At 38.1% G+C, this 16,626-nt stretch overlaps 1 protein-coding gene across 29 annotated transcripts in view; it reads left to right on the forward strand.

Annotated features, from left to right (window-relative positions):
• The window catches only part of Nrxn1 (neurexin 1), a 1,104,407-nt gene that overhangs the window by 372,002 nt on the left and 715,779 nt on the right, over positions 1–16,626 (forward strand). For 18 of the 29 annotated variants that reach the window (XM_031356553.1, XM_031356556.1, XM_031356572.1 and 15 more), the window contains 2 exons: positions 13,703–14,004; positions 16,066–16,089. In XM_031356553.1, coding sequence (XP_031212413.1) covers positions 13,703–14,004; positions 16,066–16,089 — 326 coding nt within the window. The remainder of the gene's footprint in view (positions 1–13,702; positions 14,005–16,065; positions 16,090–16,626) is intronic. The other 11 variants (XM_031356559.1, XM_031356565.1, XM_031356567.1 and 8 more) reach the window with 1 other exon arrangement.

Raw genomic sequence — 16,626 nt, forward strand, 5'->3', positions numbered from 1 at the left:
GAAATTACTTTAAATTAGTTAAAATGTTTATTTTTGATACAATGGACATGTGAAATACCATTGTAGTATTGGGTCTGTTATGCTGTCAATTTGCCCAAATTTACTAAATTGTATATTTAAAATAGGTGATGTTTTTGATATTTAGATATACATTAAAGTTTCATAAAAAGGACATGAAAGAGATAGCTCACATAAAGTAAACTAGGCTCAACGGGAGTTAATGTAAGGAGGTGTTGGAATGACTGGTACTGTCAGCTGTAGAAGAGATATTTAAGAAAATCAAATGCAAATATAGCAAACTATTGGGTAACCTCTGGTTCTAGCAGGGACTCCTCTCCTTTTTAGGTAGTCTGCACTGTCTGCAGGAAAACTCTTTGGATTTGGATTTGGATATTTGTCCTGTGGTCACAGAATAGCTAATTAAGACTCTGGAACAATCTCTTCTTTTAAATAGAGTTCATTATGCATAGAATGTTAGTGGCTTTTTGTTTTTTGTTTTTGTTTTTTGTTGTTGTTGTTTTTTGGTTGCTATTTTTTCCCGGGGGAACTCTGGGTGGACTATTGTTGTGCAGTGCTTATTTTAACAAGAGTAATGAGGACCACAAAATTGTTCCTCGTTTATTACAGTCCTGAAGCCCTAGGACTGGCTGTACTAACCGCACTATTGTGAGGCAGGGGAAGATGATGGCGTGGGGCTCAGGGAGAGAAAGAATGGAGGGGACAGTGCCTGTCAGCAAGTTCACAGTGATTGTAGAAATTATTTTCTTTTATAAAAGCTTGAGGCTCATAGAAATTCCAACTATTTTCTCCCAACTTGGTCAGAAGAATTACCATAGATGTGTGCTAGATCTAGATAATTCTGTTTCTAAAGAATTAGAAATAAAGTATGCCTAATGATGAATCTATTTTAACTTACTTATTTTCCCACAACCAATCTTTTGTTTTTATAATATTTTTGAGTCATTATTATGGACTTATTCAATGAACCTCTGTCATTGTACTCTTAGCTTTAGAATATTCACTAAAAACTCTTAATTCATAATATACCTGAAATGATTTAGAAGTGAGTTTGTATTGTGTCAGTTCCTATTACTTAAATTTAATTTCAAATACTGGCTAAAATGGATTATATATTATTCCTTGTGATAAATTTTTAGCCAAAAAACTTAAGTACCTTAAAGTTTTTAAATGAAAGCAGTGTTTAAATGACTTTGTATGTCTTGATTGGCATGTTTGGTATAAAATATCAGCAGTTAATTAAGAACACAGTGAGAGGCCGGCTTTGTTTGTTGACTTGTTTTAATAGCTTGTATTAGCAAGTGTTTTCGCACCCAGATTCCAGTGAGGTGCCAAGTCAAGCCTAGGTCCACTGTCTGTCACTTGCAAAGCTCCTGTGCTTCTGTTTGCCTAGGCATGCACTGTAATGAACTCACACAAAGGTGTTTGTTTTCCTGACATTTGGAATAAAAAAAACCAACTTGACATTAAAGACTGTGGTAAAGTACTGGGCTGCTGCAGATAGTTTTACCTGAATGTTTCCTGCTGCGTTTATTGAGTGGAAGCATTTTTTACACAGCACTCAAACTTTAGAGCAGATTCTTATGAGGAGCCAGGAAAAGCCATCGGGACTATCATCCATCAGGAGTTATGATGCCGTCTCTATAGAAACAGAGCTGTTGTCACGTAAAGTCAGGAGCCATTTAGACCCCACTTTCTGTGGCTGAGATTATTTTTCCCATATGTCTAATGGCAAAAACATGAATGAATTCATTCCCAAAGCATGAATTTCCACTCAGGATCTTTCCTTGTGTCAGAACCACTTTACTAAATGCCCCACAATAGTGTGGATAAACATGGTGACTTCCACACATTTCTTCGCAACAGTCATTTTTCTGTGGGCAGTCAATCATCTGCCCACCCAGAGATTATCAATGCTGCTGTACTTTAAATTCTTCAGAACTGAGGACTCTTTTTTTTTTTATTATCCAAATTGGTAAAATTGAGCCACAGAAGGAGCTGGCGGACAAGCAGAGCACATCTAGTGTCCGTTCTAGTCTCATCTGAATGTATACCATCTCTGACTATTCTTAAATGTTTAGATGAGAGACGCCACTTTACTTAGCCTCACTTTAGGGATGGAGAAAGGGCAATACTGTCATGTATTTAACAGCCATCAATCAGTTAAATTAGTGCCAAATCAGAAAGTGTGATGGGCAAGGAGAGAAGGACAGGGATCCACACAATTTCTTGTCCCTGGGTAGGAATTCGCAGACATTATTATATAAACTCCAAGTGTATGGAAGCATCCTATTAAGTAGTGTGATATTCACTGAAACTACCACTTAGCTTGCTTTCTGAGGCAAATAACTTATTCAATGTCACAGAGCTGGAGGCCAAAACATAATACTACTCTCAAACTACAATTAAAAAGCAAAAGCAATCAAGTCTAGGAGTGAGAGAACATAATGCTGGAAACCAGAGTTTAATCTCTCCTTAAAATCCAGGCTCAAAATGTTAATAGGTTTCTGAAATGTTGCAGAGGTGAGAAAACCATACTCTAACCTAGAACTATTTCCAAGGCAGCAACATCCTCAGACAACTACCCAGGCAGAACTCAGAAGTTTTGCAGCATGCCTAGGTTGTTGGCTTTGAATTCTTTGATGTGTATGTAAGACTACCTACAGTGTCTGCAATGTTCCTTGCCAGACAATTGATTTCTCTCTTCAGCTAATACAGACAGTTCAGCTGCTGTGTTAGAAATTAAGCTGATCAAGGATAGGGAGTCAGAGTGGATTTTAAGTTTAGCTCATTAACATCTGGGCAATCAGAGAAAACCATCCTCACAGAGATAGCCGTTTGGTGGCAGAGGATTCATATTGAGTGACAATAAAAATTCAAAGACCACTACGTTTAAAGGTTTACATGAATATGCATCTTATAGAGGAAGCGGCTTCTGGGAGGGGGCTGTCTGCAACCAAATACACAGGTGAACTTACTAAAGTGAACTTCGTGGTTCGTATACGGAAAAGGGTTGGTCCGTGCGCTATGGTGGAGTGTGAAGTTACTGAACTCAAAGACATTAGGAGGCTTTTCTGAACTTTTCTGACCTACAAAATTGGCTTGCTTTGTATAGACCGAATATTTAAATTACAGAAAAATTTAAAAAAAAAAATGGTGATGAGGTTATTGGTCTTGTATTCCTGCCCAGCTTTAGACAGGATAGGATAGGTGCTTTCATTTGAGATTCTGGCTGCTTGCTTCCCACAAACTCCAAGTACAGGGGATTCTGGAGGATTCCATGAGAAGTGGCCTTTATTAATGTGGTTAAGTTAAGCTAAAGTAAATATTATTTGGGAGATGCTTGCAAACACATGCTTTAACTCTGCTTTGAGTTTTGTCAGCATGGGATATATCTCATAAAGAGATCTTTGGGGAGATTTTTCCCTGACAGAAGTGTGAGAGGAAATACTGTCTACTAATGGTCTCATTGACAGGTTCTCAGCATTTCTAACTGTTAAACACTGCTAAAACAAAACAAAACAAAACACACAGCATTGTGGGAAAGAGAAGAGGGTCTCTTTGGGAGGTCTTGCATTATGTCATTTTTGAAAACTGTGTAGCTGGAGAACCTAATGTGGTTTGGACATCATTTTGGCTCTGGCTTGACTTGTAAAAGGGAACTATTTCTGTAAGAGTCCATGCATGTGCCAAAATCAGTTTGAATTCATCATTTAATCTTATTAGCCTTTTTTTCTGGTTATAAAAGCTGTAAAGTTCTTCATTATAGAAAGCTTAGAAAGCACAGAAAGATTTAAAGAAAATAAGAAAACAAATAGTTATAACATAGAAATCATAACAGGAAATAATCTTCCTTCCAAAAATGTGTTCATATCTCCATGCTTATCTGTGTACACACACACACACACACACACACACACACACACACACACACACACGACACATATGGATGTGCATAATGTGTATGTATACAATGAGTATGTAATTATAATGATACAAGTTAGTTAACAGATACTGTGGTTTTTGTTCCTTAATTTGATTTTAAAAGTATTTTTTGTCCTTATTTTAATATCAATACATTTTTAAATGGCTGATATATTTTGTAAAATGCTTTATGGTATGGTGGGAGGGGGTACCTTAGTGGACCCATGCTGAGGTATCATGAAGTTTATTTGGGGGCATGGGAAGAGGGGTTGAGAAGGGAGCAGAGACAGAGAAAGAGAAGGGATAGAGAAGGACACACACAGACACTCTCATGTGCACGCATGCACACACACACACACAGAGGGAGGGGTGGAGGGAGAGGGAGGGAGAGAGGGAAAGAGGGGAGGGAAAAGGATAGAGAGGGAGAAAGAGGCCAGAGAGAAAGAAAGGGACAGAAAGCCCAGGAGAATCCAGTATTTTTATCTTAAGCCAGGTTCCAACCTGCAGTTAAGTTGCTACATAACTTTTGGGTGGAGTCTAGAAGGAATGCCAACATGCTACCAGAGAGGACAGATTATTCTGTCCTATGGCTGAGAATATAGAACAATGATTAAATTCTTAAATAGCAGAAAACTCTGACATCAAACCCTGATTGTGGGAGGTGTTGTATTCTAGTATTATATCATTTTATTCCTTTAAGCATATTATTACAGTTAGATATTTTAATCATTTATGTGTTGTTCTCAATTTTAAGGCTGACATGGAACTCTTGGTAAATAGACTTGGCTACAAAACTCTAATGACGCTGAGCATGATAACACACACCTATGATCTCCAAATGCTGATGTAGGAAGATTGAGAGTATGCAGTCAGCCCAAAGAATTCCTATTTTAAAATAAACCACAAAACAAATAACAACAACAACAAAAAAGAAGCAAACCGCAAACCACTAAAAATATCTTTTGTTCTAACCCTGACTTCTGGGTACAAGTTTCTACCTTTTTTTCCTTTTCTGGGAAAATCTGTGGAGAATGACCCTGGTGAGCATAGTAAGCATGTCTGATGTGCCTGACATCCCTACACTGAAAATGGTCTAAGGCTACAGCAGTATGTCTTATTTATGAGATCTAAGGAGAAGAGGGGCTGATTACTTAAAGATGCCATGGGTTGGCCCTCCACTTTGATAGATGGATTAGGTTGTATATTCTTTTTGTCCACATGTCCATGTCCCTTCCCATAATGAATCTGATCAAATGTTAGTCCATTTGATGGGATAAGAATAAAAACCATCTTATTCCATCACTATTTTATTTTCTGTATGAAGGTGAATCATGCTTTCTTTCTCTTGCCTTTTTATAATTTTAAATTGAAATCTGTGTGTCCTCGAGTTTTGAAAAGACTCATTGCTCAAAACAATAATATTCACAAAAAATCCATAAGGTAGGATTGACTCTAACCTTCTGCTGCCCAGTGTCACACCACTGCCTCACAGATGACCCTTGCTGGTTTCTTCTTATCCCCAGTCTCTTGGATCTTCTTATGGCCTTTCACAGTCTGCCTGAAACAAACCCTTTCTCTTAATTATCTTTGTCTTGCTATTTTAGTCTGAGCTACATCCACTGTTGGATTTTTTTTCAAGCCTTTGAAAATTCATACATTTGTATGCAACATTTCTTAGAAATATTCACACAACCCAACACTCACTTGCAACTTTGCACTATGCTCCTAAACACATCTTCCTCCAAAGGTCATGACCTGACCCTCTCTCTCCACAACTCACTGAGTTCAATTAGTGCTGCCTGCCCTGCAGATGCAGAGTCACCTCCTGAGGTACCTGTCTCCCATGATGGAGCTTTGGCTGGCTTAAACTGCAGTGAGTTCATGTGTGTATCAGCCATTCATGTTCAGAGATAAGCACTTCTCAGTGCTCTTCCCATCTTACTTATATTTTCTTCTTCTGACTGGGGATGTTCCCTGCAGATTGATTTATATTTCCCTGCAGGATATCACTCATTTTTGCACCCAGCTCTGATGGTTTTGTTTTGTTTTGTTTTCCGTGAGATTTCCAAATTTCACATCTCTTCCTCTTCAAATGTCATGTCAGCTTTAAAGATTCTTATGAAGCATATCACAAAATTTCACAAGTTAATCTCATTTAGCTCCTTTGGCCTTTTTGTTTGCCTGTATCTCCTTTGTATTCATCAAGAAGATCACACAAAGGAGTTAACATCCTGCCTCACAATCAGTAAGCCCTTAAGAAGTTTCTTCCATTAATGAATTTTTCCTCTGGTCTCTCATAATGTATTTTATTAGCAGTATATTATATAATAATGCCTAAACACCTTTAAATTTTGAAGTGCAACCAGGTGTGTGTGTGTGTGTGTGTGTGTGTGTGTGTGTGTGTGTGTGTAGATAGATCCTGACAGATCCTGGTAGCTCTTTACTAAAAACATCTAGGGGGACAAACATGTACATAGATAGGGGAAATGGCTTTCAGGAGGCACAATGGACATTCTGAAGGAAAAATAAATCATGAAACAAATGGAAGAGTGGCCCTCAGGGATGCTGCACAGACAGCACCTGCAGCTGTGTCTGAAGGGCTTTGAAGGCATAGAGTAGCTCTTCTGAATAACTGAATATCCACAGGGCCAAGATCCATGACCTTGAGCCCAGGAGATCTTTTCTGCTGAATGTGATCTTATTCCAAGAGAAGTCAAATTATTCTTTTCTGTTTCCAAGAAAACCTCAAAGGTTTCAAACCACTTTGTCTTATGAGACACCTGAAATGTGCTAAGACACAGGACAGAGTCCTCAGCTCACTGCTGAATTGCTTAGAAGCAGAGAACTTTTTTATTTTGTGAAAAATTTTGATGTTTTCAAGTTACAAGTATAAAACGGCAAGTATAAAATGGACTTTGACCTGAGCTAGGAAGGGCTGAAGGGCTGCCTCTGTGCCTTTCTGGAATCTGAACTAGACAAAGAATAAAAGATTTGTCTCACTGACGACAATAGCAAGGCCGGCCAGAGCAGGTGTTCAATCTGCTCATTCATTCCTCCCAAAATCCTTTAATTAGCCAAATAAGCAGTTGTAAATGAGGAAGACAAGAAAAATTCTTTCTCCACATATTGAAATAAGACTTGAAGGAAACACATGCAAAATAAGTTTAAAGACTTGTGGTGAGGAGACTTTTGTGGTGAGACCTTTATTCAGTGTTTGGCTGGGTTAAAATCCTGAGCCAATTGCTTATTGTAGTATAGCAGCAAGGAAAGCAGAATTTGGTATTGGTACATTAGAGTTGCAGATGTGTCAACCTGTTAAAGAAAGATGAGCTTGTCAGGGAGAAGCTGCTGATGCATGAGGCACTGGCTCGTCTTATAAACTATTTTGGGACCAGACTTTGTTTTGTGTCTTTATTTTCTTCCAAAACTTCCTTCCATTCCTTCTCCTTAAAGTGTAATATCCCTATTTTTTTCAAGTTTGTGGTGAGATATTTGGTACCTATATTCTTTTCATCAGATTCTTAACAGTTGCTCAAGACTGTACAAGGCAGACATTTCAAGGACTGAGAAGAATGTTGAATGTTCATTTGAGGGCTTTACAGAAAGTCAAACCAAAACCAAACCAAAACAAAGTACAAACACTACTGAGCCACATATGTCTGTGTAATGAAATGAATGCTAGAGAATGGCTATGAAGCCTGGACCTGAGTTCACTCCTCATTATAACTAGTTACCTTTGGCGGGGCTGCTGGGATGATTATAATATGCCAGGTGGTAGAGGACAAAGGACATAGAGAAGCTGGTACAACCCATCTAGTATGTGATAGTGTGACTCTCTCTATAATAATTTAGTGAATTAACTATTTGTAAGCAACAAATAATAATTTAGCTTAGCTGGTTGATTTTGGTTTGTTAGGTCTTGTGCTTAGTCCTAGTGTTATATATAGCTGTTATTGCTTGACAGATGATGTAACATTTGAGAAGACAAGGAGCAATATCAGTAAGTATTCTTAGCTTTTTGTGTATTCTAAGGAAGCTTTGTATTCATTCATGCCATTTTACAAAAGGATTAGCTCTTTTGTTTTCTTTTATTTTTTTTCAGGGGAGAGTGCGAATGCAGTCAAGGATTAGCTCTTTAAAAGACACCTTTTGCCAACTCAGCTGTGTGTAAAAGGATGATCTGATAATATATTGTATATTGTTAAAACAGGAGAGAATGTAAGCTCACTTAGACATTCCCACTTAATCTAGATGACTACTAGTTAATCAAGTGATGCACAAGCATGATGACACTATAAACAAGCAAACCACATAAAAGCCTAAAGGAGCTTCAATTTTGTGATTTTCTCATAACTAAATTAATATAGAGAGCCATACTATCACACACTAGATGCCTCTGGCATCTCTCAACCCCTTTTTCTCTACCACCCCAATATATTAGTCATCCCAGCAACCAGGCCAAAGGTTATGATGTGGATTGATTTCAGTTCCAGGCATCATTACTTTTTAAGCCTTTGGTAATTTCATCATGAGTTTAAACTAATAACCTTTTAAATATTAGGTATGTTGTCATATTGCCACAGCCTAATGGATCGATGTCCGTGATTTTACCTCATTGCGAAGATCCATGACATATATCTGATTTCCTTTCCATTGTAAAATATTATGTAGAGAGTAAAGGGAATCCAAAGAAGTCCAGAATGAATGCATAGTGTTGAAATGGGAACAGCCATATCAAGGACCATTGTAATGTCAAGCATTCTCAGTTGAGACTAAAATGGCGGCAAAGCCTTTTCCAGGTGCATTTGAGGATGCTGATAGTGTGTGCAGAAAATGTCTACCAGATCTTCCTCTCCTTCATGCTTATGGCCTTGCTACTGCTCCCCTACAGAGGCTGCTCTACTGAGATTGGCTAAACCTGTCTCCTGGGTTTTACTCTTATATAAACCCACCTCATTGTTTATCTTTATGTAATGGCCCTCTTATTCTTTCAGATATACTTTGTTTCCCTGTTTATTTATATGTAATATCCTTCCTTGTTGTTTGGCAATATTCAATAACTCTGCTTCTACATTTCAATTTACACAATAAGCATGCTATTTACTATCAAGTGTACTTCAGCTTCATCAGAGCATTCAGTCCACTTAATACCAGTTTTTCAATGCATCCTCATGTTTGTCTTTTCTTCTTTCTTGATATACTTGGCAGGCAAAATTTCCAGACTCATGCTGATCATAGTAGTAGTACAGAATTAGGTAGACATTGGGGCAATGCAATCGACTAAAATAAAAAAAAATGTGTTTTTTATGTAGGACTATCTAACATCTAGACTCAAATGCTTAGTAGAAGAGTGTGTCAAAATTGAAATCAAGCATTGAGGCTGAGAAGTTTAATATTAGTTTAAATATTCTGAAGTAGTTAGGATAATTACTTCACATGGAATAAGAGCTGGAAAATACTTTTGATGACATCAAAAATTTAAAGCTTTATTTTTAGGAATTTTCCCTAAGAGTTAATAAACTTGGGTTCATAGAAGATTATATTAGAATGGAACATCAGGTTGTGAAAACTGTCTATCCTTCATTCTATAAAATGACTATTTTCTTCCATCAGAAACTATGAATGGATTTAATCAAACTTATCAAAAACATTTGGCATACAGAGAAGTGTATAGAAAGAACATAGAGTTTTGAGTTAGTGAGATCCTAATGCAAGCCATTCAAAAGTTGAACAGCCTTTGCCAAGTTTTTTTTTTTTTTCAAAGGAACTGAGTTTTCTTATCTGTGCACTGAAAATTTTGAGTTTCGGTGATGTTTCATTAGTGGATAATGAAGTCAATTTAGAATAATTTTTATATTACAAAAAGAGAGGGAGGCAATATCAGTGGGATGGATGTGTATTGTCTATAGGCCCCAAGCACCTAAGACACATAGATTTTTAATCTATGCTCTTTAGTTAGAGGAGCTATGCATTTTTAGAATTTTTGGTATGGATTTGATATGATTTGGTATGGATTTGGTATGATTTGTTGGTATGGAGAATACATAGTATGAGGGGGTAGAAATAAAAGCTACTTCTGTCAAATATGAGATAAAAACTATTTCAAATATAATTTCCCACTGTGCCAATGCCAGTACTTTCTTAATGGAATTTACTTCTTTCACCATGGGATTTGGTTTACTAACAACAAATGCAAATTAAAACACAAAAACGTTTATGCTGGTGAATGTGCACTATGTCCTATTCTTGAGACTAAAGACCTTGCATTGTGATATATAAGTGAATGTATTATGAATTGCAGCCACTGATTCAAGAAGTGGTATTATTCAGCCAAGCAGAATGCTCTCTAGCCAATCAAATTGCTTGAAAACATAAATGTCGGATTGTGCTCTCTTTTGTAATTGTGCTGTTTATATTCTTGCATTATTTGAGCATTTCGAGCTCAATGTTGGCAAGTGAACTCTTTCCACAAGTATATAGCATGTACAGACTTATAAAGAGAAAGAAGAAAACCCACAGCTAGTATAAAAAAATTGAATGTATATACATACAGCTTTCTGTATGGAAAAAAATAATAATGGTACAATTTCAAAAATGCCTTGAAGTACAACTGCAAATGACTATAAAATACTAGAATCATGCTAATGCTGCTAGTCTACCTATCCTTCCATCAAACTACAAGTTTGATGAAGAGTAGAAAACTATTAACAGTCAAGCATTCATAATGACACGCAGACATAACAATTTATGTGTCTGATAAGCTTTTTTTTTTTAGATATTTTCTTTATTTACACGTAAATTTCTCCTTTCCCAGTTTCCCCTCCAACAAACAAACAAACAAACAAACAAAACCAACAAGAACAAACCCCTGTTGCCTCCCTCCTTCCCATGCCTGCCACCCCACCCTCTCCCACTTATTGGCCCTGGCATTCCCCTACACTGGAGCACAGAACCTTCACAGGGCCGAGGTCCTCTCCTCCTATTGATGATCGAATTTGCAATCCTCTACTATACACATGCTGCAGAACCATCAGACCCACCATGTGCAGTCCTTGGTTGGTGGTTGAGACCCTGGAAAGGAACAGGATGTAAAGGAAGAGATGAGCATACTTGACCTCTTCTTTGGGACATAAATGGGAGTAGCAAAGGGAAATGTCAGATACCCCATGAGATTGCTACCTGACAATTCCCAGGCCAATGAGGAAGAGGAGACAAGGACCTGGGTTGATGCCTGTTGTTCTGGACTGACACTCAACTTTGCAAGTTTGTAAATTAAATTTTTAATGCTTTGATTCTCCAGGGCTCATTAAAAGGAATATGTGTGTTTGCGGTTGGGTTTCTTTGCTCCTTACAAAGCTTAACCTTTCACAGAACTCACCAGAAAATAAAAGTATAGCAGTTGAATATTAGGAACTCTACTACTTCCAATAGTTCAATATTTTGAATCCCAAATATGTGGATGGGAAGCAGCAGACAGGACTCCTTCTTAGGCTGAGTTCTTAGGGCAATGACGAAGATATGTGCCATTTACCAGCATTACTAGATAATGTAATGCTGTCTGACTTTGCCTTTTAAGTTCACACCAGTTCTGGAGGATCAGTATCACTAATCATTTCAGACACTGAAAGTTTTAAAAGATGTATAATTTCATTCAGTAATATGACAGTTACAAGTGGTCAAAATAAAATCTAAATGCATATTTTTGTGGTTCCCAGTACTGAAACAGTTGTCAAATTCAACTCTCTAGAGACTCAAGTGGCTCCACTCTGGTTATCCTTACACATGAATTGTACATCACTAAAATCCAACACTGGATCCAATTCCTGAGAGGGGCTGAACTGCCTTTAGATGTGTAAAATAAGGCAACATTTTATTATGGATTAGGTTGTCTTTCATGTAACTCTCTCTTTTTTTTAAGAATGTGTTTTCTTTTTCATGAATACTAGATTTCACTAATTATTTGCCAGAAGTCACTGGGGATTCTGATGGGGCTAGTGACACCATCTATCAATGTTTTATCTAGCTTTAAGGAGATAAACTCTTGAACTGAGCTCTGATTCTATGCCATGAGTAAACAATAGTGGCCATTGCCTTGGTAGGCTTTGAAGCACATCACTATGATCCTAGTACTCAGGAAGCTGAGGCAGGAGGATTATTAGCTGGAGGTTAGCCTGATCTACTTATTGACTGTCTCAAACAAAATAGGACAGAAAGCAAAAATCTTTTACCAGAGGAAGAGTAAAACTCATTCTGGTTTCTGAATATTTCAATGTGCTAATAGAGATGGTATGTTGTTGCCAGCAAACCAGATTTTTTTTTTGATAGCACTTACAATTCTCTTCAGGGTATATCACAAGCTGATTGCTAAACATAGTCCTCTTTTGTTGTTGTTGTTGTTTTGGATTTTTGTTTCTTTAGAACTTTTGTTGTTTTTGTTTACATGAATTTTGGTTCATTCCCCTCATTTTGTGGGAAGTCATGGGAACATTTGACTTACATCATCCTTTGGTTACTTTGCTGCACTGGTGAGGGAAGGCTGCTTTTCCAAATGGCCACATTTCTGTTTGATCTGTCTGGCATGTGGTGGGATCCACATTGAAACTTCTAATTATATGAAAGAGAGAGCCATGTTGAGAATGTTGAGACTTCATTTGCATGCTGCTTCTATGATGTTGTTCTGGAACTTTTACCAGTCTCATTGCAGCCAGCCCTACCATCTGCTTGGTAAGAATAGGGAATGAACCTTCCAGCTGACTGCATCAGACTTGTGTATAATTCCTTCATCCATGCTGGAGGGAGCATATACACACTCTGTAGGAGATCAGTTTACTTCCAAATCAAATTCATTCTTTCACCCTTCTTCTCCCTGTTACTAAAAAAAGTATCATCTTTCTGTGTTGAAAATACTTGTATCTTCATTGAGAAAGACATTAGAATATAAATGTCTCCCTGAAAGCTAATTTCTCAGTTGGATGGTGCAAATGTTGCAAACATTGGAATCAGACCCATCCCATATGCATTTATGGTACCTGATTCATGCCCTAAAGATAACACAGAGCTACCTTGTCTGATCAGAGCTGTTGTGATCATAAAAAGAAAATGAGCTATAAGAATTTGTTCTGGCAAGGTGTAGGGGAAGGGAATCCTCAGTGGGCCCATGCCGAGGCATCCCCCACCCCCACCCCAGGGCCCAGACATACACAGGTATAGTATAGAATAGAGTTTATTTAGGGCACTGGGAGGGGAGTTAAAAGAGTAGCAGAGGCAGAGAAAGGCAGAGAGAAGGAGAGAGTAGAGAAGTAGGGGCTGGCCATGACCACGTAGAGGTGGGAGTGGGGGGAGGGAATGGGGAGAGAAGGGGAACAAAGGGGCAAGAGGCAAGGGAGAGAGGCAGGAGTAAGAGAGAGGAGGGGCAAGCAGCCGTTTTTATAGGGCCAGGCTTACCTGGCCTTTGCCAGGTAACCACGGGAGGAGCGTACCTGGCTACTGCCAGTTATCTGTGCTGGTGGAGTTTAGACAAAATACCAAGAGTTATTGCAGCACTACTTAAAAATTGACTTTTCAAGAATGTCACTTTTAGCTACTGTAGTTGATGTCCCACCCCTTGAAGGGGTTTATTTAAAGTATACTGCCACCTAGTGCCCACTTTTGTCCTGAATATATGTACAGCAGAGTTCATTAGTTGTTATATTTGTTAAGGTCTATTATCTTGAGTAGTATACTTTCTGACTTTTGCATGTATATATCTGTTTTCTTCTAGGAAAAGAAGAGTATATTGCCACATTCAAGGGATCTGAATACTTCTGCTATGACTTATCTCAAAACCCCATTCAAAGCAGCAGCGATGAAATAACTCTATCCTTTAAAACTCTTCAGAGGAATGGACTGATGCTTCACACAGGGAAATCAGCTGATTATGTCAACCTTGCCTTGAAAAATGGAGCTGTCTCTCTGGTCATTAATTTGGGCTCAGGGGCCTTTGAAGCACTAGTGGAGCCTGTGAATGGAAAATTTAATGATAATGCCTGGCATGATGTGAAAGTCACCAGGAATCTGCGTCAGGTAACAACGCAGTGGATAAGACAGTAACTGCCTTTGTTTCTTGCTACAGCTTTGCCTGTGGAACTTAGAGCTGTCTGTGTGGTACTTGAAAACCCTACCCACATGATATAGGGCTCCTCAGATTAGCTTTTCCTTCTGAGATGAATTTTCCTACCACACTTGAGCAGGGGCATATCTAGAAAGTTCTGGGGGCCCAAAGGCTATTTTAGTACAGTGACAAAGGGTTTTTTCCAGGGGGCTGCAAGGATATCCCTGTGACCTACCCTTCCTGTAATGTGTATGATTTTGATTTTTTGTTTTTTTTTATTTAAAATTATAGTTTTCATAGAGATCATTTGGAAGCATGCACATTGAGGTCATTAAATTACACTTCCTTTTATGTAGTTCTAAAAAACAAACAAACAAACAAAGAAACAAAGAAAAACCTTTGTTTTGTCACTTGGGATTGCATCAATTCCTATCCCCTCCCCTTTTCAACCCAAAATGGGAACATAAAATGTCCCTGAGGGGAAAAGATCAATATTGTGTGTAACCTATATTCTGAAAGTTTTTGTTTATGAAGATATTTTTAACTTAGCACAGATACTTTAACTTAAGCTATGAATGATATGAAAAGTCACTTCATCCTCTTCTATTGGAACATATGCATATTTACATATTTAAATTCTTACACAGGTCTATATACTAGAAAATTCACACTTTTTACTGAATCATGAGTCTACATATACTATATGTTTTTAATAGACATATTACAGTATATGCTGAAAGCCAATTAGATTGTTTTCATATTTTCATCATTATGAGTTCTGATTATATGATATTTTATTTTATAATGTATCATTTTCTTAAGTGTTGACAGTGACTAATTTTTGAATGGTAAATGTTAATCGAAAACTAATATCCTTAATGTATTTGTTGTTTCTCTAAACAGTTGCAAGAATGACCGATTGACTCTGGTTTTCCTTTACTAAAATGGCCCTCTTTCTGGGCTGTTAACTAACCCTTTCCTTCCTGCTTCTGAGAGACTTCAACTATCTGAGCTAGACAAGAAAAAGTTGCTTAGGCAGGGAGATTTAGTTACATTCAGGCAGACAAGCAAAACTTAAAAAATCTGAGAGTTTCTAAGGCTTTTCAGATGCCCACGGGCATGGGAGGAGCCACATGCTTCCCACTGTGTTGGGAGTGGGCAGCCACAGTCAGCCTGGTTATAGACCATGAGTTTCCTGTAAGTCTGTCTCTTTGGTTTCTGTTTTCATTTTTTTTTCTCTCATTTTCTCACCAAGAGACTGGAGGCTCATCTGAGATGATCAAAGAAGGAAGGGTGGGCCTTGAGGAGCCCACTTTCTAGATTTGCCTTTGCTCAGGTTACAAAGCAAGTTGAGAATTCTTCATAGCTCCAGGAAAACAAGTTTATGCAGCCAGGGTGCATGTGCAGCAGGAGAGATTACAAACAAGTCCATTCTACTCATTATGTGTGTCAGGATCTCTGCTCTGTTTCATTGCAGTATACTGTGACCCTAAAGTCCATCAATATGACCGAAGGAAGTTTTGGAATTGAGGAGGAGTCCTTGTATGCTGTAAAATTGAGTAGTAGGGCAAAGCCAATTGATTCCTACTAATTTGCTGGGACTGGGTGTGGGTGTGGAGGGGGGCATTGATGGACCCAGGGTGACAAGGGCCAGCTGATAGGCTTCAGGCCTTTGAATGAATTCTTTGCATATGTTTATAATGGCTCTCAGTGGTCCTCAGGAAGAATAAGGGAGCAGTGCCATGTGTCTGTTTCTAGTAGCAAGAGACGAACAAGGGCAGGAAAAGACCGTCTCCTCTGTGGAGGCCTATTTGTTAGTCTGCTTTTTCTTGTAAAATTTTTTTGCCCTTTTTCTATGTTACTAACATGCTTAATAACTAACATGTCATTCATGGAATGTTTCATTCTACTAACCGTTACCTGAATCAAAAAAATGTACTAACATGGTAGAGACCATCATATTTTTTAAGTAACGATCGATCGTTATTCTGTTCACAGTTTTTAATTTCCTTTCTCCCCCCTTCTCCACAAAGCACTCAGGCATTGGACACGCTATGGTAAACAAACTACATTGTTCGGTAGATATCATTCTAATTGTTTCTTATTTTGGGTTTGCCGTGTGTTTTCTTTCTTTCTTTTAACTGTAGACATCATTAACAAAAGAGGAACTGCGGTTGGTACTCTTCTGCTTACCTTGACCTCCTTCTTTTCATCTGTTGTTGACTTTCTTATTTTTTACCTGTTCCTGTCAACCTCTGTTTTCGAACTCACCTGTAGGGACATCGTTAACGTTTCAAAAAAATTTTTTTTTCTTTCTTTCTTTCTTTCTTTTTTTTTTTTTGCATCCAGCTGTGGTTAACAAGAGATAAGAAAATGGTGGCTGGCCGGAGTGACCGCAGGCTCAGCCAGTCTCTAACCATTCATGATGCATGGCATGGAAACTTGGTTTGGGAATGTTGGAGATGCCACAACCACTCATCTTTACGTCATCATTAAGCAGTTATCTTTCTCCTTTGGTTCTCCCAGTTTCCTTTCCTTTCCTTTCTTTTCCTTTCCTTTCCTTTCCTTTCCTTTCCTTTCCTTTCCTTTCCTTT

Source organism: Mastomys coucha, unplaced genomic scaffold, assembly GCF_008632895.1.
Source record: "Mastomys coucha isolate ucsf_1 unplaced genomic scaffold, UCSF_Mcou_1 pScaffold6, whole genome shotgun sequence".
Classification (NCBI taxonomy): Eukaryota; Metazoa; Chordata; class Mammalia; order Rodentia; family Muridae; genus Mastomys; species Mastomys coucha.